This window comes from Nylanderia fulva, unplaced genomic scaffold (genome assembly GCF_048542155.1).
Source record: "Nylanderia fulva isolate GAGA-0341 unplaced genomic scaffold, ASM4854215v1 Scaffold24, whole genome shotgun sequence".
Lineage (NCBI taxonomy): Eukaryota > Metazoa > Arthropoda > Insecta > Hymenoptera > Formicidae > Nylanderia > Nylanderia fulva.
The window spans coordinates 3,079,664-3,104,297 of NW_028190304.1; the positions used below are offsets into that span (position 1 = coordinate 3,079,664).

At 26.2% G+C, this 24,634-nt stretch overlaps 3 protein-coding genes across 11 annotated transcripts; 1 reads left to right on the top strand and 2 right to left on the bottom strand.

Annotated features, from left to right (window-relative positions):
* Positions 1-2,000: 2,000 nt before the first annotated feature.
* On the bottom strand, positions 2,001-14,497 carry LOC114944760 (aminopeptidase N-like). 5 transcript variants are annotated; one of them, XR_014924792.1, is made up of 14 exons: positions 13,313-14,497; positions 10,790-11,259; positions 10,080-10,538; positions 9,347-9,533; positions 9,035-9,170; positions 8,167-8,248; positions 6,975-7,258; positions 6,021-6,301; positions 4,108-4,298; positions 3,678-3,974; positions 3,533-3,599; positions 3,323-3,388; positions 3,011-3,171; positions 2,257-2,318 (listed from the first exon to the last, which is right to left on the bottom strand). XR_014924792.1 is itself a non-coding variant. In XM_029320800.2 (13 exons), exons 2-13 carry the CDS (start codon positions 11,230-11,232, stop codon positions 2,247-2,249), a joined length of 2,565 nt encoding a protein of 854 aa, XP_029176633.2. In that variant the 5' UTR covers positions 11,233-11,271; positions 13,313-14,497; the 3' UTR covers positions 2,001-2,246. The 5 variants fall into 5 exon arrangements, 1 of the variants encoding a protein (XP_029176633.2); XR_014924794.1 differs by having other exon boundaries at positions 6,021-6,166; positions 10,790-11,271; XR_014924793.1 differs by having other exon boundaries at positions 6,021-6,169; positions 10,790-11,271.
* A 770-nt stretch (positions 14,498-15,267) lies between these two features.
* On the bottom strand, positions 15,268-18,622 carry LOC114944754 (protein phosphatase 1H). The gene is made up of 7 exons (XM_029320795.2): positions 18,500-18,622; positions 18,028-18,404; positions 17,643-17,900; positions 17,351-17,568; positions 17,009-17,279; positions 16,656-16,915; positions 15,268-16,515 (listed from the first exon to the last, which is right to left on the bottom strand). Exons 2-7 carry the CDS (start codon positions 18,208-18,210, stop codon positions 16,242-16,244), a joined length of 1,464 nt encoding a protein of 487 aa, XP_029176628.2. The 5' UTR covers positions 18,211-18,404; positions 18,500-18,622; the 3' UTR covers positions 15,268-16,241.
* Positions 18,623-18,658: 36 nt separating this feature from the next.
* Positions 18,659-21,880, top strand: LOC114944753 (uncharacterized). 5 transcript variants are annotated; one of them, XM_029320792.2, is made up of 6 exons: positions 18,659-18,824; positions 18,947-19,053; positions 19,231-19,370; positions 19,486-19,662; positions 19,792-19,924; positions 20,015-21,880. In XM_029320792.2, the coding sequence occupies exons 3-6, from the start codon at positions 19,335-19,337 to the stop codon at positions 21,772-21,774; spliced, it is 2,106 nt and encodes a 701-aa protein (XP_029176625.1). In that variant the 5' UTR covers positions 18,659-18,824; positions 18,947-19,053; positions 19,231-19,334; the 3' UTR covers positions 21,775-21,880. The 5 variants fall into 5 exon arrangements, with proteins under 5 accessions (XP_029176625.1, XP_029176626.1, XP_029176623.1 ...); XM_029320793.2 differs by having other exon boundaries at positions 18,965-19,053; XM_029320790.2 differs by having other exon boundaries at positions 18,659-19,053.
* The last annotated feature ends 2,754 nt before the right edge of the window (positions 21,881-24,634 follow it).

Below are 24,634 nucleotides of genomic sequence, written 5' to 3' on the forward strand. Positions count from 1 at the left end.
TTAAATGATACTATGTCTCTTTCTCTCTCTCTCTCTCTCTCTCTCATCACAGCTAAGATTAAGAACGGTTTTAAACACGAGAATAAAAAATTCAACTAAAAAAATTTTGTATCAACTTATTGACATATGTCATATCATTCAACGTATTATTCAATTACGGACACATAAAAAGTTTTTAAAATATTGACTGCAATCGAAATCTGACTGTCTTTTTCGCTTACCTATGATAATTTTGATCTATTAGTTTCTTATTATTTAAATATAGTTTCAATAAATAATTATATACGTACCAGTGCGCATTATATTCAACAGCATAGACTAATTCATAATAGGCGAATTAATGTATATTTTAGACATAGCATCTTTTAATCCATTAATTTAAAATGTTTACTTATCTATTTATCAACATTAATAAAATTTATTATATTGAGAAAGACTGTTGCATAGTCGAAACGTTTAATTATCTAACATTTTGTAATGTATTTCTAAAATTATTTGAAACAATATAAATTATTTAATACCCAAAGCAATCTAACTCGTTTGACCTATTGTTATATTAATTTACTTAATAATTTTCTTAATTTTATAATTTTAATAATTATCTCAATAATTCTTAATACTTCTATTTATCTTATTCAAATTAATTATCTTTAATGAAAATTAATATTTGCGACTCTTCCTCTCTTGGTACAATATTAATTTAGTGTAACATGCATAAAAATAAGAGATATTTAATGCAAGATATAGAAGCATTTTAAATCTTAAATTATATCTATTAAATTATAATATCAAATTTTTTTCTTATGCATTTTTATCATACTTATAATAGTAAAGGGTTAAATATTGAAGGAATATTAATTATTCATAAAACTTATATATGAGCACATAAGTAAAAAATACGGTTCAAATATTTTTGATAGTTTTACATTTGTGCCAAATTTGGAAAAATCGGAATATAATACTTGGCTAGATTTACAGCAAGTTATGACATTTAGTATTTTAAGAAAAAAGAAGAAAATTTAATCTAATTAAACAAAGTTGATCTTCGCATGCGGCCACATATACTGTCTGTGGCATGACTCGACTTCCCAGGTAATAGCAAACTGACGTTATTAAACGCCAAAATGACGTCATTTTGACATCGAATGACATCATTTTGACGTTTAATGACGTTAGTTTGAGTTCATTTGTGAGTTTGAAGTTAGGTTTCGCCGTCAGTTGACGCCACCGTTGCACAGTTTTGCAGCTTGCAACTTGCAGCTAGTGGTACAGATTAGTCTTACGCGAAACGTGCGGTGTGACGGACGCTTGGACAAGTGCAAGTCTACAGTGGAAGTGCAGGTATTTTGATCAAAAGATTTTTGTAGAAATATTTATTTTTTTTTTCATATTTGTGTTTAAATATCGAATTTGTATGTTTTGCGTAATTAATTAATATATTTTTATGCATGCATTCGAAATCTGCAAACGGGTATTGTTTTCTAATTGTTTATACCCGTTTGTATACTATTCTTCAAATCGTTTGTACCTTGAAAGGACCGGAAGTACAGTCATTTAAAAATTTAATCAATGCCTGTACTTTCGGTCCTTTTAAGGTACAAACAAAAATTAAAAATGTACAAACAGGTACAAACGATTAGGAAACAGTACTTTCTTCTTATATTCTAATTGATTAGCTATATATAGGAAGCCGTTTGGATATACTAATTGTTTTTCGATTTCAGTATATAACGGATTTCTATCTATTTTTCGAATCTTTTGTCATGTTGCAACACTGTTTTGTATAAATTTTATTTTGCTAAAATAAATTCGACATTTATTATTAAAAAATAATAAGAACAATAAATAATAGAGAGGCAAATAAAATGATAAGATAATTTTTTAATATTAAAATTCATCGCGTTGATTGGAAGAAGTATATGATATACACAACCTTCCTGAAAACAAATTTAATGACAAATGTTTTAAAATACTTTTTATTATAAGTTATTATTCAAGTTGACACATTTTGCAGTATTTTTAGGTTTATTAAAATTATCGGCAAAAAACGCCGCATAATATATGGTGTACAATTTTAAAGTTATGGAATATAAATGATCTCGGAAATTATTTACATAAAACATCAATATAATGATTTAAATACAACAGAAGATAGTGAATTTTTGGATTCGTCTTACTTTCTATTACTTGATTTTATTTTTAATAAACAAATAAGTAAAACTTGATTGTCGTTGTCCTTTAGTCGCTTATTGTTTAGAGATAAAAATACTGCGTCTCAAAAAATTTTGTATCATTGTCTGTTCAATACACAGGTGTTGCTGCAAAGTAAACATGGCTATACTTTACAAAAAATTTGACACTTATACTTATTGAATAGTTTTTTAATGTCTGACTAACTACGAATTTATTTCTCTACGCCATGGACTAAAGATGTGATTATTGTAAAACATAAAGGTAATTTCTACACAATTTTTAATATAATAATTTGTAAATTTATGTTGATTTATTGTTACTTATAGCGTATTGCATCGCAACTGAAGAAATCTTAAGTAAAAGCACGAAACGTTCCGCATTTAATAATTGTTACATCTAACTTTAAGATTAATGACATTTTAATTTTATTTTAATTTTCTGCTTGAAAAAGGCCTATTAATTATTAAATTTACGTTTATATTATTGTATTATATCCAACAATAAAATTTATTATAATATTATATGACCATTTTCTTCTGACTGCACGGATAATAGTTTCTTTCCATTTACAACAAAACTCAGATAAATCTCACTTCTGTCTTTCTTTAACATGGATGTTCAACATCCATGTTAAAGAAAGACAAAAGAGAGATTTAGCTGATGTAAATGGAAAGCAACTAATAATACATTCAACTACTTCAATCAAGATCGCAAATAAAAAAAATGAAAAACTTGATGCATGCAGTCAATAAAAATTTGTAAATATAGAAGCATCTAAATAAATAATAAATAAACCAGTAAAATAAATAGTACATACAATATAAAAATTATTTATATGAACTATATCCACACATGCAAAGCTGCAATTTTTTACATCCGATAGAAAATACTTTTATAATATTGTCTCTGTCTTTCGATTTGACTGATGCGAATTACTATCTTGCTTTCAATTTTGTAAGAATGCCACACTGCGAAATCCTAATATATATAAACAAAAATTTGCACAATAAAATTAATATACTGTTTATATAATAAAGAAATCAAATTTAAAATTAATATTTAGAAATTATTAAGAAAAATAGAACAGTATTTCTTTATTTTCGCTTTCCATAATATTTATTAAACTTACCTCTTCTTTTATTTTATCAAAAAAATGTGTATTGCGCTTCAATTGTTGAACGTAATTGTTTAATTCCTAAAATATATTATTTTTAACATTATTAATAAACAACGTTATTATAACATTATCAAAATTATTTAAACATTAAATAATAATTATTAATATCGCATTATTATTACATTTTGTATACATACATATATAAACATGTAAAATTTTTACCTGAGTTAGATTTACGGAATATACGTTATTAATAATAGTAATAAATGCTGCAGTTATACCAACATGTCTAAAAACGAAAAAACAAATGTATATATAAACACATAATACATTTTTGTACAAAATATTTATAAAAATGTTACATTACTTTGGTTTTATGATAAAAAAATTATCTAATATGTACAGCAGAATAGTTGGATTCTTTGCATGCTTCGTAATAATGGGTAAGAAACTGTTAAGATGATAATGATATTCTTGATGTGTACTATTTTTATATGTTAAATAGTTCTTAATTATATTAGTATCTTCAGTGCAAGCCAAGTATTCTAAAAATTTAGTGTCAGATTTTTCCAATCCTACATCATACACTGATTCCCAAGTCGTTTTGTTGATATTTATCATCAAACCATTACAATATGTCCATTCCTTCCACCATGGCAAAAGTCTGAAATAAAAAATATTAAATTTGTTTATTAAAAATTAGTATATAACCTTTTGATCAAATCATTTAAACATTATAGGAGATATCTACAAAGAAATTTGATTAAGAAAGGCTAGGAATATATAACAATAATTACCTGTGTGTTTCAGGGTCTTTGATATGTTGTTTTAATTTATTGTTGGCCTTTTTTTTACAAGTAATGTCATCAAGAAAACATGCCCATCTTGCAGCTTCTTGTCGTAAACATTTTCTAAGTTCGTCATTATCATCAATTTCTTCGAATCCTATTTTTCTAAGTACATTGATCATTATTGCTCGCATTTTTTCCTAAAAATCGTTAAATATTTATCTCTCTCTTTAATTAATATTTTCGCACCTGCGTTGAGCTCAAGTGAGACTTTCGGTCGAATGTCCCTGAACTACAAATTACATCCCTTAAAATATTGCGTCCGCGGGACGATTCCGATAATCACTCGGACCGCGTGACACAATTTTTCACGCATTTACTCGCGTCCGGGAAATAAAAATAGTATTTATGAAAGGAATAAGGAAATTTAATGGGAACACGAATACAAGAGGTAATTAAAAGGCAAAATAGCGAGGAAGAATCGTAATGCGCAGACATCACAGTAAACGTCCAAACCGAACGACAGCTGTCAGACGACTGTGATGAATATCGCGCCGAAGATAATATTCTGCGAATTGTTTAACAACAACCTCCATAGCAACCATCTCCGAGTAACGTATAGAAAGATGTAATTCGTAGTCCAGGGATATTCGACCGGAAGTCACACTTTGGCTTAACGCGGGCGCAACAATATTATAAATGTATTTAATAATTATTATATTTTTCTACTATTTTCTAACAGATTCTTAAAATTTTCTCTTTCCTTGAAACAAACATATGTACAAATTCACTTATATTGACGCGAACATTTATTTATGCACGTACATACACTCAAATATATATGTACGCAAAAATAGGGAGGATCCCAATTGCCTACAAATTTATTGTTAACAGCATCGTCTGCTAACAAATCGTTTGCTCACAAAACTTTTTGCCTACAATCTCTTTTGCGCACAAACAATAAAATTTAGGCACAAACGTACATTTGTACACACGATACTATTACGCACAAGTTATATTGCACACATGATATTATTGCTTGCAGATCGGCTCCCCAAAAATGTTATTTTTCTGGTCCAATGCTACTTGACAGAACTGCTGTTATGCAAATGGTATTTATCATACACTTTTTCCACTCGAAGGCGAGGTTCCACATGAGTTTGCAACATTCTACGCAAAGCGAGGTTTCACCCAAATCTTATATATTATATTGTTTTATCTATTTTCAGTACCCAAAAGAGCTGCCATAAACTCGAAGTGTCTCATTCGGAACAATATTCAAATTTATTTCCATTTTCCTAAAAAAAAGTAACAATCGCTGATATAATAGTATCATGTATGCAATGCAGCTTGTGCAATAGTTCGTGTGTACAAACGTATGTTGTTTTTTAATTTCTTTTTGTGCGCAATAGAACTTGTAGGCAATCGGTTTGTAGATAATAGCATTATGTGTGCAAATGCATATATTCGTTTCTTAATTTTTCGATTTGTGCGCAAAAGAGCTTGGAAGCAATAGATTTGTAAGCAAAAAATTTTATGCGCAAACAATTTGTTGGCAAACGGATTGTTGACAATCAATCTGTAGCCAATTGGATGCCTTCCAAAAAATACGATTAAATTTGTGCGAAATGTTTATAATTATAATTCATTGACAAAGATTTTAAGCGTCCTAATATATATCCAATAACGATGTTATATATTAATAATATTGGCAGTAGTGAAAATCATACATTTTGGGACTTGTTCTTCACGTGAGTGATTATTCTAAATGAATTTGCTTGCACATTTATTTGCGACGTAATTAATAGTGTTAAATTTTATCATTGCGGTATATATTTTTCTGGGTATTTTTTGTAGTGAATAAGTGTATATATGCAAATATCTGAAATATAATACTTTTATTGAAATCTACTAATATTTACCTTAAAATCCTCCATTCTTTCTTCCCACACTAAAAAAGTATTGAACATGTATTCCAGAGCTTTAAACATAGGATACCAAGCAGTATAATCTTCTTCTTGTTGCAGATACAATGCGATATCCCAGAATATAGCTGAATCGAGTTGGCCTGCTATCATTAAATGAAATGCATCATCGATAATTTGGGCACGATTAAGAACATGAATTTTCGTGTGATTATTAGTGTTTAGATAATTTGAAATTCTCCGCCAATTCTCACTATCATAGTTCACGCGATAATATCCTGATGAATAGTAAATAAATTTTATAAATATTTATTATTTTGAATAATTTTATTATTAGTATAATGTATTTATTTTCAAACATTTTGGTTTCATACTTTTGTTTATATAAATTATAAATTAATAACGTATCAAAAATTTAATACATATAAATAAAATACGAATACATATAGAAAATTGATTATAAATTAAAAATAAAACTGTGCAAAATATTGTATAGAATAAAATAAAATTGATTATAGTTGTGCATAAATTGTGTAATAATTATTTTATATTAATCAGTAATATTTCTGTAACATGTAACTTTACGAAAATTGTATGTTTTACTTGTACTTATTATTATACTAATTTTAAAAATATAATAAATAATTTTAATAAATATAATTAACTTTTTTATCATTTTTATTTTAATTAGAATAAAATATTTGTAAAAATATAACTTTATTATTGATTAAAATTATAATAGAAAACGCCGATGTATATCTTGATTATATATAATAATGCGCGCGCAGAATATTACACAAAATATTTTAAAACTATTAAAATTATAATGAATTTCTCAGATTTTTATAGGACAATGAATAAAATAAATAAAAATATATAATAATGTTAATTATGTGTGTGTAAAATAAAGACGAGAAATAAGTCTTAATAAGACCATTGGTCGATATTTACCAATTTGTTGTATATTGAATATCATCCAACCCTTTTCTTCAAATGGTAATGATATTTTTAAAACCTTCGACACGCATACCATATGATGAGTAAACTCGGTAAAATTGGGAGACGTCTGTATAGTAAAAGTTACGGGAAGGCAATCAATTTTTAATGTGTTGATATTTTGCATCAATACATTTGCTTCGTTCATAGTATCCTTATAATTTCGTATTATTTTTATGAGAGGACAATACTTTTCCAAACCCCAATATTTAAATGTTTGTAGTCCTATATCTGCCATTCTTGATTCAAAAATATGTAAAATATGTAAAAAAACATTACAAATATGTTAAAATTATACGTATAATGTTAATGTTATAAAAATTGTAATACATATTAAGAAGCAAAATATAAAATTGCACTTCTATTTATATATTTATAAATCCATTTATATATCTTGTATTTATGTTATCATAATAAATAATACAACATTATTTTAAATAAAATTTAATAATTTTATTTAATTTTTTAGGCACTATATTAACCATTAATACAGATTATATTTGAGCAAAGTATTTAAAGTGTTATAAAATGATTTAAAAAGGAAATAACAAAACAGATAAAAGGAAGATAAAGGCAAAACAAAAAATAAGAAAAATAATATAAAAGAAATAAATCTACGAGAGTAGAAAAATTAAATAAAGAAAGTAATGGAAAAGAGATGTAAGTGTTAGATATTTAAAAATCTGTTAAAAAAGATAGAAGAAGAATAAAAGAAGAAAACAAATAAAAAATAACAAAAGATGCAATTAGAAGAAGAGAAATTATAAAAATTATAGACGATATATCGAAATAAAGGAAAGAATAAAAAAATAAAAATAATTTGAAAAATTGTTTTAAAAAATAATAAATCATGAACTAAAAATAAACAAAACAATAAATATGTATATGAAAAAATGACAAAGATAAAATAACATTTTTTTTTTACAAAAGCAATTTTGTAGTAAAAGTAATGAAATTAAATATAAATCTAGTACAGAATCTAGAAAAATATAGGAAAACTAAAAACTTATAAAACTAAAAAAAAACAAAATAATGTCAGAAAAAGCTAAAAAATAAGGGAAATTTTATAAAACTGGTCTTATTATAAATTATTATAATTTTATATAATTTTATTTTTTTTAATTATATTCTATATTATATTACTTACGTGCTATTTATATATGAACAAAATCTTTTCCAAAATATTTGGTCGTAGAAGATTTGTTGCACCATGCGCACTATACAAGGTGCTACAATTTACATAAATATTATTTAGATATATTATAAGTACATATTTACTAGAAAGGTTACATGTAAACATAGTGATTTTATAAAATTAAATTGTATATATATGTATATACAAGGTAGTAATTGCGTAACAGTGAAATGAAATTTCTCGTTAATTGTTATAAAGATAGCAAAACAATAAATGACCATTCAATTAATTTCCTCTACCTACATATGCGCGGTTATTACGGACACTATATATATATATATATATATATATATATATATATACATATATAAACACACACCCAAAACAATAAGTTGAAAGGATAAAATAATCATAAAGAGAATATTTTACAGGGTATTTTATACCTTTAACACATTATTTTACGTGAACGTAAATATATCTCAAGAAATATTCATTTCTCTTTGATCTTATCTCAATAATTTTATATAAAATAATGTGAAAAATCAATATTTTTGCAAGAAAAAACTAGTAGTTGTTTTTAAAGAAAACTATGTAGCTCATAGTTGCAAATTGCATGCACACATCTATATTGTTTATATGTATATTCATATATACATATGTATATATACTTTAAGTATTAATTAAAGAATTCGCGTAAATACGCACACACATACGTACGCATGTGTGTGTGTGTGTGTGTGTGTGTGTGTGTGTACTTTTATAAAATTAATATATTATTAATCCAAATAAAGAATTAATTATCTTATAACTTTACACATATATTTTTAAAATATTAATAATTAAACATTTACGCGGACAATTTTATTATATTACGTTATACCTCTTATAGATTGGCGAATTTGTAATAAACTGTCATCTTGTAAAGTAGAATTCCACAAACGATAATCATCCAAATAAAAAGAATTATGTTGATGTTGAACAACAAACAAATGGACTATTCGAAATTCTGGATAAATCTATAAGCAAAAATATTTTATACCTATAAAATCGCTTTGAAAATACTTGCAATAAAAACAAATACTAATATTATTGTAAAAAGAGTTTGATATACGAAAATCTTATTGCAATATAAATACTTAAGTTTATCGTTTGCGAAAAAGTTGGAGCAAGATAGCGTTTAAAATAGAATAACCTTATGGACAGCATACGTTGCAAGTAATCTAGTATCACCTTTATTGAACCACAAAGTCGACTGACTCAGATTGTTCAGAGTTTCAAACAATAACAATTGCTGCATCATTTTCTGTCCTACTAATTGAGCTACTTGAATTTTGTGAGCAACAGGATGTAAATTTTTATCGTAGATGATATCTGTTTCCCTGAAAGTTGTATTTAAATGTCCAGACTAAAAAGTTATATAGAAAATAAAACTTTATTTTTGTTACAATTTTTTAATTTTATGGTTAAAATTACAATTTACAAACTCATAAGTACAATTTAGCAAACCTGTATCGTAAATTGTATCAAATAATGTTTTTTTTTTAATTTTTAATTTATAATATAAAAAAATGATAAATTTGTGTTATGCGTATACAATTGATAAAAACCATAAATCTAAATAAATAAAAAAAATGTCATTTCTCTTATAGTTTTATTGTATATAGTTATAGTTGTTATAGTTTTATTGTAATTTTAACATTTATCTTAGGGGATACGATTTAGCATACATACTTTCCCTTTTATGTACGTACTAAATCAGTAAATTTATTCTTACTAAAATTGTTTCTCTTTAAAATTTCTCATAATGTGATACTTTCAGACGTTTACAGAAACAAAAGATATACTTACATGTTTTTAAATTTTATAATTTTGCATACAATACATACAATTTTATTTTTAATGTAATTTTAAGTATTTGTACTCACCTATAAAGAACAAGTCCGAAAACTGTGTCGCTTTTGTCATAGAAATTTGGAATTGCAGCATGAGTGACGTGCGAAATCATTTTCGAATACTTCGGTATATTTTTATCAATATGCAACATGAAATTTTTAACCACATTTTTTGCAAATTCCATATGAAATTTAGATTTATATCTATACCACATTTTAATGTTTTCAGTTTTGTTATCATGAAGAAATAGATAATTAGACACAACCATTTTTACAAGATGAGGCGACATTGCAGGTGTGGTACCGAAGTGTTTCCATACCAAATTGTTCTTATCTATTTCCGTATTTCGCAATGGCATATTTGACAAAGCCGTGCAATGAGTACATCCTATAGATATCTTAAAGGTTGCGTTTAACAATAAATTGTGTTTCTCCCAGCATGAAATTAATGGTCCGGCGTCTATTTTCTGGAAATGCGGAGCACCTATCCAACTACATTTCAAAAAAAGAAATTATTGAAATATTTTTGGCGTACATAAAAATATTGAAAATTAAAAAACGTGTAAATTTAATATGTGTACATAATAATATGTACTAAAGATAAAGATTGTTTGTTTTTATATTTAAATTCCACGATATATAATAACTTTTTGGACATTTGATACATAAATAGTATATTAATTACAATGTCCTATGTAATTACATATTGTACTCTTTTTAATATGCATTCATTATTTACTTACGCAGTTTTTTCTTTCACGTTGAAAATTCTAAAGAATTTATCAGCAGTATCTCGATATTTTATATTTAAGATGTAATTTCCTGGAGGTAACTCATCCATAAAGAAAATATAAATTGTGTCTTCTTCAATATTATATGTCGGTTCATAAACGATATCTTTATCATTCTCATGATATCTTTCAAAGTTTGTAATTAGAACTATATCTCTAATACATAATTGTTCTGAACGTAAATATATGTATCGCACTTTGTTAAGAATGTTTATGCTGATATTGTATTCCCCATAGAAAATATTTTTTTCAATATATGGTGTAAGCTTGATATCATAATGCATTGGTATTACAAATTCCAGTTTTTTATAGCATAAAGATTCATTGCGAGTGGAAGCCGTCATAGAGATAAAAATTAATCCACTAATTAATAATAGTTTTAGAAATATCATCATTTCAGAAAAGGAATACTTCTTTTAGATCTGTAAAACACTCTGGATAAAAGATAAATAAAGATATTAAATATAGCTTAAGTAATAAATAAAAAAAGTATTAAAAGTATCAATTGAAAAACTATCCTACTTAGCGAATTATTATATGGTGAGGAAGCAATGTGCAAATTTCCATTTGCACAATTTTTTTAAATAAAATCATATATATATGTATTTCAGTGTCGCACATATTGTAATTGACGGCAGTATAGAGATATTAAATTTATAACATATTTAAATTTTCTTTAAATTAATCTCATTATTGTTAAAAAGTTATTCTCATTTAAAATTTATAGAATATTATTTAGCATATAAAGATTTATAGTATATAAAGTTAGTTGTCTGAAGCAAATTATTTTTATAAACACAAGAGCCGTTATTTCTACATACATATATATCTATGCGTACATTCAAAATAAGAAGAAAACAGTAGGGATAAAAAAAACTGAGGAGCGGCAAGCGAATGAGAGAGATTGAGCACATGTTTATTATTATGTTCCTTTGAAAGTCTGTTGGATTTCTTCTATTAAACTGTGTATTATAAATACTAAACGAATATTCACCGAAAATTAAGTCAAGATAAATTCAATTTTAAATTGTATCAATTATAAACTTGATAATAAATATTATATAATATGTCCCAGAACTAGCAGTAAATCTTTTAGAAGCAGATATTTGAGATCATTTAAAGACGATTTTTTCTCAGCGAAAATGTCGTAGTACCAATAAATTTCGAGTTACAAGCAATTGAAAATAAATGGTTTTTTGCAAACTAATCCTTATGGAAATAAAATTAATAAAATCACATTTGTCAATAAACGATAGTTTCTCTGGGCATTTTTGCGGAGGAAAAATTGACTCCAAACAATCTCAAAAATCTACTATATGTTTTATATATACATGTATATATATATGTATAAGATTTATTATTATTTCTAGGACATCCTGTATATAAGTGGGTATTTTTCAGTATTTCAGATTAAATATCTCAAAATAGATGTGTTAACGACTGCTTCAAATCTAGAATATTAAATGTTATGAATGTATTTCTTCATAATTTGATTCATAATTAGTATGTTCTATAATTTTACTCTATAATTTTTAATTATTAAATAATTATTCTAATTTTTAATTAATAAATAATTATTCAAAAATAAATATAACATTTAAAAATAAGTAAAATTATATTTAACATCTAATTTAGTAATAGAGATATTTATATTAAAATATATAGATGAGAGAGATTAAAATTTAATTTTTACTTTTATACAATCAATAACAATAATGTTACATGTATATTGATAATAAGAATATATAAAAAAATATTATCTCAAATTGAGATATTTTTATAAAAGTATTTGTATAAAAAAATTGAGATATTTGTATAAAAGTAAAAATTAAATTTGAATCATTTATATAATTTAATATAAATATCACTATTATTAAATTAGATAATAAATATAATTTTACTTATTTTTAAGTGTTATATTTATTTTTATTTCTCACTTAATAGAATTAAATTATTTACACTTTTTATAATACATCACCCTTATAAGGGGATATATCCAATATAAATTGAAAGCAATTGTTCTACATTTTATTTTTCTTAATTATATACATTATTTTTGACAACAAAGTTAATATTTGATTCTTCTTTCTTGTTACAGTTATTTTCTACTCAATGTCAGCACAACTTAAAAATTATTTTAAATATTAAAATACGCACAGATATATTTCTTTAAAACAAAAGAAGTACGACAAATTTTTAAAAACATAATTTTAATAATCTAGTAATGAAAGGACAATTAAAAGTGTCTATTATAATATTTATTATCTGTTATGTAAATTATAGTATTTTTAAATTTATAAATAATTTGTTTGATATCAAACTTTGTGGGTCCGCGATTATTTCAACATTAGAATTCATAAAATATTATAATATTATCATTATTTGAAATTATCTCTGAATTAAACTGTATGATTAAATTTTTTTTGTATTTGTAGATAAATATATTTCTTATATTTTAAATTTATTTGAACTTACCCAGTATTTCGGACTAGATTGTTAATTGAAAAATTATATTAATAAAAATTATTTTTTTTTCTAAATTCACTGCAGCAAATTAATGCTTTAGAGATATGCGCAGCGTTGGAAGAATATAATGTTAACACACACTTTATTACAATCACTACGTCTACCACGATATGGTTCGAAAGACCACGAAAAGTTGACTGATTCTCTGTACGTGGCATCGTGTGATAAATATAATTTGTTAGTTGTGAAACAACAAAACTTCCAAGGTCGATATATATATATATATATATATATATATATATATATATATATATATATACAAATATACCGATATAGCACACAAGTTTGCAGCAATATTGTAACAACATTGCAATATTGTACATTGCATAGCAATATTGCAGAAATATTATATAGGCATGAATTTGCAATATAATTTAAACAACATTGCAGCAACATTTCAGAAATATTATGAAAATAAAATTTACGCAAAAAATATTAGGTACAGAACATTCAGTCCGATCATGTATTTGACACATTTCCAACAATCCAATAGTAATATTACATATATATTTTATTGCATTATTGCTGCAATGTTATAGAGCAATATTTCTGAAAGCGGACATTTTACCGTTGCTGCAACCTTACAGCAAGATTGCTGCAACATTTCACAATATTTATGCAATGTTGTAATATTGCAATGAAATGCTGCTGCAATCTTGTTGTGCTATATGAGTATGTGTGCGCGCGTGTGTGTGTGTGCGTGTGTGCGCGTGTGTGCGTGCGTGCGTGTGCGTGTGTGTGTGTGGCGGTATTTGAGTTGTCTTAATTAAGCACATTCAAATTTCGGCCAATTAATCAAATAAATATGCATTATTTACAAATTTATATTACTTATTTTGAAAAATATTTTGAAAAAGGTATGGTATAATATCTCGTAATATATTCATCGCTTTCGATAATTTTATCTTAACAAACTACTTAAATAATTAATATTTAGGTTCGTATAAATTCAAAATTAATATAAGAATAGGCTAACTTTCTGAACGAGTTAGATTGTTTCGGATATTAAATGCTTTTTATTGTTTCAAATAATTTTAGAAACACATTATACAAAATGCTAAATAAGTAAACGTTTCGATAGCATGACAGTATACTTTCTCAATACAATACATTTTTGAATAATTAAGACTGTCACAAATTAACTGTTGTATTAATCGTGCATCTGCGATTTTTTCCGAAGCTTAACAAAAATTTTACGGACATTGCATATTTAAAAGTTATAATATTTATTTATTATAAGATTCTAGTAATGACTATAATACAAGCATGTGCTTGGGATTTCGGGATACTTATAATATTCCGAATAATTCATAACTTTACTTATATTAATTTTAATATGTTATGTTCCTTATAAATTGCTGGAACTTTTATAGAAATTTGCTTATTTTTAATAATCTCTGTATGTGTGTTAAGATATATTATTCCTTTATGTTATATTATTTTTATTTTTATTTTTATTTAATTTTAATAATAAAATTAAATCTAAAAATAATCAAGTAGCATATAAATTCTTAAATAAAATATGTAAATTTTGTATAATGCTTTTTTCTTAAACTATAAATAAAAATATATCATGTACTATCTTCTCTCATTTTATCATCACTGTGTTGCTTGTAATTTGGCAACGACACTGCTGGAAAATGCTAATTTAATACTTGTGACGCCATCTCACACTTAAGATATAAAGTACATATCTCAATTTAATCTGTTGATTAAACTTCATACTAATTTTGCAACAAATAAATACTGAAAGTAAATTACAATGAAATATGTGAGATACACATTTCTTGAAACATTACAATTTGAAATTCATAATTAAAAATTCCTTTTAAAATGAATATACTACAGAATATATACTATAGAAATTCTACATGTATATATATATTTATATAATACTAAAAGAGTAATATATTTGCAATATTTATTTAATATAACTACAAGATTTAACTAAATAGGCTAATACATGATCTCATAAATTTGCTCATTATCATAATTATATATTGCAAATAAGATATAATAATAGCTCCTTCTCTATTTATGTACAATTTCTTACACACACACACACATACACATTAATCATTTATATTATATTTATAATTATTTGTTAAAAATATATATATATAACCCTATGGTTGCACCAATTATTGATAAGCACAATGCATAATATCAATCAGTATAAATTAATCAGAAACGTTCAATTTATTATTTACTTATATATATAATATTTTATTATAATATATATATTTCTTTAAAAAAATTAATCAGGTATAGGATTATATAATACATATATATATATATATATATATATATATATATACATACACAATTTTAAGCAACCATAGGAGTAATATTTTTAACATAAAAACGAATGATAAGACATCATAAAGCTCATGTCGAATGGTAACACATATTTGCTTCAGCAATATAAAAAATATTTCAATATTTTTTAATATTACATTTCCTACAGCCTATACTAATTATATAATAAATGACAGTCTAGAAATTGGTGCTCGTGTACCAAATGTTTTGAAACATTGTAAATATTTCATATAATAAAAAATAGGTATCATAATGGAATGTTTGTTTAAATGATAAGAACATAAGCCTTTTGTAATTATAATACATACAGTGGCAGTATGCAACAATTTAACATTTCAAGAAAAGAACTATGAAATATATATGCGGCATTCGTGCACGTAAATATTGCTGATTATTCTAAGGCTAAATAAGCAATCACGAATTTATGAGTCATTGTAACAATGTGAATAAATGTAATTCGATAGCTGCACATTAGATAATAACATAGTCTCCTTATTACTTTACTAATATTATTTTGCAAATCAAATGAAATCAGATCTAATTGAATAATCATGATTCATTATGCAGGATTATCAGTTGATCTAGGATAATCAAAGCATATTGTCGTTAAAGAATCCGCATATTTTCGTTCTTGTTGTGTCGTCTTTAGCCACTGTTTATGTTCACATAAATAAGGATATAAAGGTACTACTAATACGCTAATATCATCTACCGATGCTATAGGTGAAGATTTTTCATCTGCTTCGTTAGGATTCTCGGGTTTTCCCATCCACACTCTGCCAATTAAGCGACCTCTCGCTGCTTGCACTAATTCTTGAGCACCCATTGTCAGTCTATAAATCAAAGAATTTGTATCACACTTTATCATACTTATTTAATTATTAAAAAAAAAGTTTAGTTATAATAGTTATTAAACAATAAAGTTTAGTTATAATAGTTATTAAATAATAAAATTTAATTATAAAAAAATTACCTATATTCTAATGATGGTGTATCAGGTGCAAGTGTCTTTCTAAGTATTGTTGCCGCTGTTTTGTCTGACACTACATCCCAGAGTCCATCTGTGGCGACAATAATGCAATCTCTTTCAGTAAGATTACAACTGTCCAAGTCTAGAGACTGTACTTCAGGTTGTGATGATAGAAATGGTTTGATATTAACACCAGTGTTTGCTGCTTTCAAGCCGTGATCTCCAAAACCTCTAGTCACACCTATTGTTCCCATTACTCTGCTCTATATATTACAAACGATTTCTCATCGTCATAGTGTGATAAACAAAGTTACTTTGATTTAAAGAATTGAAAATTAATATTAATAATAATATACCCTTTTTCCATGTCCTGAAATAAGTGGTAATTTTAAATCCTGATGTGTTAAGGTTTTATATGCCCAACCAGTCATAAAAGGCTCACGATATAAAACCATAGATCCTAATTCCTTTTGTAATGGTCTTTTTCTAAACTCCAAAGGAGTAAAATGACCTTTGAGCAACTCGTTGCTTCTTAGAAAGCCTAAAGCTCTGACACGATTTGATTCAGAATCTGGAGTATGATCTCTGGTGACAGCACGTTGTTCCTCTCCCAAAACTAACACAGCCCTAATAAAAACAGTTACATAAATATTTAATTTTATATATCACAACTCATTATCTATAAATTATAATACAACCTGGAATCACCAGCTCCTGCTGCATATAGCCTTCCATCAAGAAATAGAATTGTAATAGCTGTACAACCACCACCACCATTTTGAGCCTGCATATCTACCATTTGATCCATTTGTCTGTATGCTAATTCTATAGCACCCGTAACTAAGTCTCTGCCTTTTATCAGCTCATTTTCATCTTCATTCAGTAGCATATTAGCTGGTATAGCCATTAACCTTTCCTATTTTCAAATAGTTTATTAGTAAATTTTTTTCAAGAAAATCTGAATAAAATTTTCTGAAAAATTGTACATACAAGAATTATTCTATGTAGCTGTAATCTCGCTGTAAGAGCAACTTGATACCCTGCATGACCATCAAACATTGAAAACATGACATAAGGCAGTGTGACATTAACATCTGACAATTTTAGATCTCCACGTGTCGCAGAAGCTTGATCTTCATTCCAAGTACTCTTCCCAGCATTTATACATTCTGCATAGCCAGCACACCATGGCAAACGACTAAGATCCCTTGGAACTATTATAGGCCTTACTCTGTGATCTGCACTCACCTATATAAAATAAACAATTTGTATATAATTTTGACAAATACTAAGTATCGGTACAATTGTATTAATATCTTTTTATTTCTATTAAAGTACGCATTTACAATTCAGTATAAAAGAAAACTAGAAATACCTGTGTCTCTTCAGCTGTCAAGCCTAGAAAACTTGGACGGCTATAAGGTTTATTTTCTACTTCCACAACATAATTAGAATTAATATAATCTGTCATATCATTATCCGAATCATTAGGGTACTGTAGGCCAAGCTCGCTTGCGCCCACAGCACTCATTAATACCGATTTAAAACGGTTCAACATTTTTCTTTCTTAATTTATTTGCAGTATCACACAGAATTTCAATTGACGTTAAATTTGTATGACAGATAGTTAATCATATATTGCACTTATTCAGCATAGTACCAAAATTTTAAATATTCTGCACGCAACGATATGTGTAAATCTCACAGATTGCTTGATCTCTTAGAGAGATCAATGATTATCTGTCAAAATGCCTGTGTTAAAGATAAAGCCTTGGATTAAAAATCTAACGTTTGACATAATATTTCTCTTTCAAATATTTTCATTTCTTTAATACAGTAGTACTTACTGCAATTAGACGTTTAGCAATTATATTTGATTAATGTCATCTTGTTGACAAACAGTTGTCAAAAATACAGGTTATAACGTAACACGAACATCCTGCATTCAACGACACCTATACGAAATTTCCAGAATCAGAAAATCTTTATTCATCTTATTGCGAGTAAAAGTGCACGAGTGATATAATGTGTAGTACCTTGTGAACGAATTTATTCATCTTATTGCGAGTAAAAGTGCACGAGTGATATGATGTGTAGTACCTTGTGAACGAATGAACGTGTCTGATTATGAATGATTTTTAAATAGTCACTGTCAATAGTGACAGTATTTATGTGAGTTTATATCAAATATACTATATGAGAAAGAAAGTAGGGAATTTTAGTAAGAATTTTGTAAAGAATATTTTAATAATTTTTGCACGACATAACTTTGTTTGTATGATAAATGTTTACAGTCCTTTTATATATAACAGATGTCCTAAATAAGGACGATGGTGTGTGTAAATAAATTTTTGTGAGCTCATGCACTTAAATATAGCATAGTAATACACTAATCTAAAATGTAAGTTATAAATATATAATTAACTAGTTTTGATTTAAGTTGCACTTTGTTGTTTGTTATTCTTTCTGCATGTAATTTTTTTACATCAACATCTCTTTAATGTATCTTTTATTTAGATTACAGAGAAAATATTGTAATAAAAAATGAAGACCTATTAATTTATATATATTTTTTCAGATAAACACATAAAGGGAAAACTATTTTACATTTATTTGATTTAACCTGATATTATTCAATATTATTATTTAACTAGAGAAAGGAGATTATTTCTTATATTAAATATGTCCAAGACGAGGAACAACATGCGCAGCAGTGAGGTAATTGTTAATAATTATATTTTGTATATCTTACTTTTAAAATATGTAAAGATTTGTTTAATAAGAGGTTTTTACTATATACAATGTTTTATAAAGATAATTATTTTTTTAAAAGGAACACAGTAGTCTATCTTCTTGTACATCATCATCATTATCGTCAGATGAAGAGATAGATACAAGAGATTTAAAACCAATTAAGAATTATTTAACTAATCGTAAGGAATTAGCACGACAACTTTTCAAATCTGTTAAGCTAGAAAAGATTCGTATGATGTTGCCTCAAGTTTTGAAAGTAAGTTGTTATATTTATAAAATGATAGTTTTTATATAAAATATATATATATATATATATATATATATATATATATATATGTATATTTAAACATAAGAATATAATGCGTTATTTTTTTTGTTTACACAGCATGTAGATTTTAATGAACTAGAAGAATATTGTGTAAATGAGTTAAATGGTATGTCTAAAGCCCGAATATTATCAAAATTAAATGGTAAACCTATGTTGGAATCTTCAGATACAAGTGAAACAGATGATTCAGGTATGTGCATATTGTATCTATACAGATACACTAACTAACAATAAGTCTTATAAATAATACTACCTTCTTATTACATCTTTCTCTCAATAGGACCTTCACTAGAAATTATTTCTGACACAGAAGAATGGCTGACGGATGATGATATATCTAAAAAGGAAAATAGCAAACAGGGAAAGTTGATAAAAAAAGATAAAATAAAAAGAAAAACACATATTAAGAAAAAAAATACAGATACGTCTAATTCTAAAGCAAAATGCAGTATTAAAAGTGAAAATAGTGATAAGAACATTAAAATTAAAAGAGAGGATGATAAAGATAAAGGAAAAGAGGGAGACAGTTTGTTAGATTTATTAGAATTAGAAATGCGCGCTCGCGCTATAAGAGCTTTGATACGAAAAGAGGAGGATGTAATGCCATCCACTAATCCATCAGAAACAAGTAACGGTCAGACAACAGAGAATAACATTGGAACGTCACAAGATGATGACAAGGCCAAAGAAACATGTCGTAAGCAGTTAGAAAAAATTATCAATGCTCAACAAGGTACCAAAGGCGAAGATGAAGATGTTGTTTTAGTAATTCAACCTACGCCAGTCGTGGAATTATTGTCTAGCGATAGTGATGGGGAAGTGCATGACGAAACACGAGTAAATCAAAAGAAAAATGAACGTGCAACTGGAAAATCTGCGAACACCTCCGATGAAAATATGAAGAATTCTAACAAAACTCTAGGAACTCAAGTAACAGGGACACACACTACTTATAGTAATACAAATATTCTAACCAAAACTGATTTGAGCAGCGAAACAAGAACAATAATGCCTGATAGAAATGTAGATATAAAGAACAATACATTATCAATATCAATTTCTGCAGATAACGTTGCAGAAAGACGCAAAAAATCGAAGAAAAAGTCACATTCAAAATCACAGCTTACTTCTTCTGCTAGTGAAAACATTTCAAATACAAAACAAATTTATACTACCGAGATTATAGAACAATCAAATAATTTAAAGAATGACACTATAGACAATACTACAGAACAATTAAGCTTTTCTGACGAAAATGAAGTTATGGAAGAAAAGAATAACACAAAAGAAGAGGCATCAAAAGAAGAAATATCAAAGGAAAGTAGAATTGAAGAAGAGAGATTGACAGAGTTGGATGAAGTTATTGACTTAGATGACTTGGATGATTATTGTGATGTTATGGATATAGAAAATTGTGATGAGGATAAGAGTGAAGATGAAGTTATTATTCCTTTTTCAGAAGAACATAAACAATCTGCACCTGAAACAACTTTATCAAAATCAGATTCAACAGAAACTTGGGCATCACGTTATTATCAAACTGATGATGTTCAGAATGTAATAAAAGAATCAAAGATACAATCTGAAATCCGGAAACGATTGAGAGAACGTCAAAGATTATCTAAATTGAATAAATCACCAAATTTGAATTTACCTTCACAATCCTCAACTGATACAGCTGCTACATCTGAAAAAGTTCCAACAGGATCAGTAGAGGAATATTTAGCTTTAAAGCGTGCAATGAATGCAAATGTTAGCCCTAACAGTAATAATGCAAATGTTAGCACTAACAGTAATAATAATACAACACAAGATAATCCTTTTGAAGTTATCAGCAGTGACTCTAATATAAAAGAAATGTCAGTACAAGATGAAAATATTTCTTCCAATCAAGATAAGACAGATGGTACGAATGATGCACAGAAAGCAGCAGAAAATTCAGAAAAAATTACTTCTGAAATTACTGAACCTACCGAAGCTACCGAATCTACTGAATCTATGACAGAAATCGATACAAAACATGATTCTCAGCCTGATTAATTTTTTTCTTGTAAATGTAATTAAATTTTAATATTAAGATTAATAGTTTTAATATTAATAAGTGTATTTCTGGACATATTTTTCAAAAATATTTAAATAAATCTGTTATACATATAAATATAATATCAATAATTTATACATATATCTATTATACGAAATCTAGAACTTCTTAGGATCAAAAAATATTTATTCTTTTATTATAAAGATGTTTTTTTCTTCTCCCCTAAATTTTTTGTCATCATAAACACAATCTGTATTTAAATAAAATATAGAAGTACAATTTATATATTTAAGTACAATTTAGAAGATAATTTAAACTCACATGTATAAATCTTTGTTTTAAAATCATATACTGTAGAAGGATTATTTAGTTAATATTTATTTAATATTTATTTATTATTTATTATTACTTATGTAATCTACATTTATAATTATAATCCACAGAAATGTTTTTAGTTATAACTTTCATTATAATTTTGTTGTAAATGAAATCGTTTAGTTAAAAATTCTTTAACGATTCTTTGATTAATTTTAACACTATGAACAATTTTATCTTACCACATTCTTGTTAATTAAATCAATACTTTGGATGATAAACAATTGAATATTCATAAAATTATTTTACACCAGTCATTTCTAAATTAATTTTGCCACGTTCCGTCACATTCCAAATTCATGCTGCACGTTTTGTCGTAGTTAATGACTAGTTTTGCTGCAATTGCTAATCCATTAACGGTTCCAAATATCTTACTGTTGAGCGTAATTAAGTTGTTTTTAATTATACGACAAATATAATTTATAGAATATACAACATAAATATATTTATCGTTATACAAAATTTTATCTAATAAATTATAATTAATATTTATAATTATATTTAAATTAAACTGTAAACGCAGCTAGCTTGTATTATTCGTATTTGCATTGTGTTGGATATAACTCTATTTTCTTCGAAAAGAGAGTCGAAAAATTTCTGAAAAGTTAATTTTCCTGAAGAGAAGGTCATTTATATAATGAACGTTATATTAAAAAAAAAGACATTTAATTTTCTTCATTACATTACAAAATAAAGCTTTCTCAAAGGTTATATTAATTATTTGAAACTAGCATTTCATTCCGAGTCTTATGTTGCATGTCTCCATTCAGGAATTTTAATTAGATTTTCTATTGCGTCATTTTTTAATGTTTTTTTTTCAAATGTCCACGAACACGCGTTTATGGTAAACTGCATACAGAAATTCAAATTATTAAGAAGAAAACATAATCTACAACTAAAGAAAATAAAATTACATAAATTATTAGATTATTAAGATAAAGATACAACACAAGATATATCTGAATTTATTGCATCTATTGATACTCCAAAGCTCTCCTGCCTTTATCATCCTTGTTCTCCGACAAAGACGCTTGCACAAGAGATTGAATGTAATGATCGTCTCTTCTAATAAGGTATGTTTGATCTTTGCTTCTTTGAAGTATATATCAGCCTTGCTAAATTAGTGTATTGCAAAGAAACATATTACATATAAAATATATATTATTATTATTAAAATAAATATAATAAAAATAAAATATTAAAATATATTATGAATTTAAGAGATACAGTTCCGAATAATTATTTTTTCCTGCTTTGGCTCTGTTGGCCGATTTAAAAAACATATTTATATTATGAATTTAATTTCTAATTTCCACTATTCATTGAATGAACAGTAAAACAATTTTGCACACAAATTGCGCAATGTCAGCTGATCAATGATAATTATTAAATCACAATATCATGATTTTTTTTAATCATTGCACAATACAACTTTCATTTGAAAACGTATAATTTATTACAAATCTAATCTAAAGAAAATCTCTTAGTATTTCGCTTTTTCGTAATAGAATTCTCAAAGACTTTTGTGTTTTACCTGCTTTTGATATTTATCGGCAAAAATAAGCGATATTCTCAGACTGCATAATACTTGTTGCAATGACGGAAAGCCAAGAATAACAATTATCGGATGGATGAACTATAATTATCTAACAAAGCGGACAGTTGCGCTCGATTTTCTTCTGAGTGTTATTTAAACGATTACGGGGAATTAAACTTACTTGGAAATTGCTGATTCCTAAAATGATACCTCTGATGTTCCAAGAAAATCTTTCGCTTGAAAAGTTCAATTGGGTCACCGGATATTTGTATGACATATATCCGATAAAAAATATCCTTCGTAATTATTTTAGTCTGACTATATCGGGATATAAATAAGAGCAGAGTAATGAATTCACAGACAAGAATTAAAGGTAAATATTGAATTAATTATATAATTAGTTACAGTAATTAATTATACAATTAATTGAGCAATATTAAAACATTCTATAAGATAATTATCGAATTCAAAAGTAATTGTGTGCGAAATCAAAGAACTGAAAAGAGAGCTAAATGAAATATTCGATGTAAAAATATATGTTCGTATAATTTTAAGTATGATGAGTTTGTCAGTTCGTTTGATTTAATACATAATTTAATTTGAGTTAGATAATTGGATAAATGATTTCATTGTTGAATTCTGTGATGAATTCATTAAAAAGACAAATCATTTTATAACGAATTCATTGAAGACATATATCATCATCTCTATTTCGGGATAAAAGAAAATTATGATGTGTGGGTTGTGCTTGATTAATAATTCAGTAGATAACGATTCCGTAGATAATGTGTTCTTTTGCGGTTATTTAGACCGTGAAATTATTTGATCTCTCAGTTGATTACATACTAAAATATAAACATTCGTAATAAAAACAATTTTTATAGTTTATTCATCCGTGGAACATTTCCTATTAAACAACATCATGTAGGAATAATAATTTTAAACGA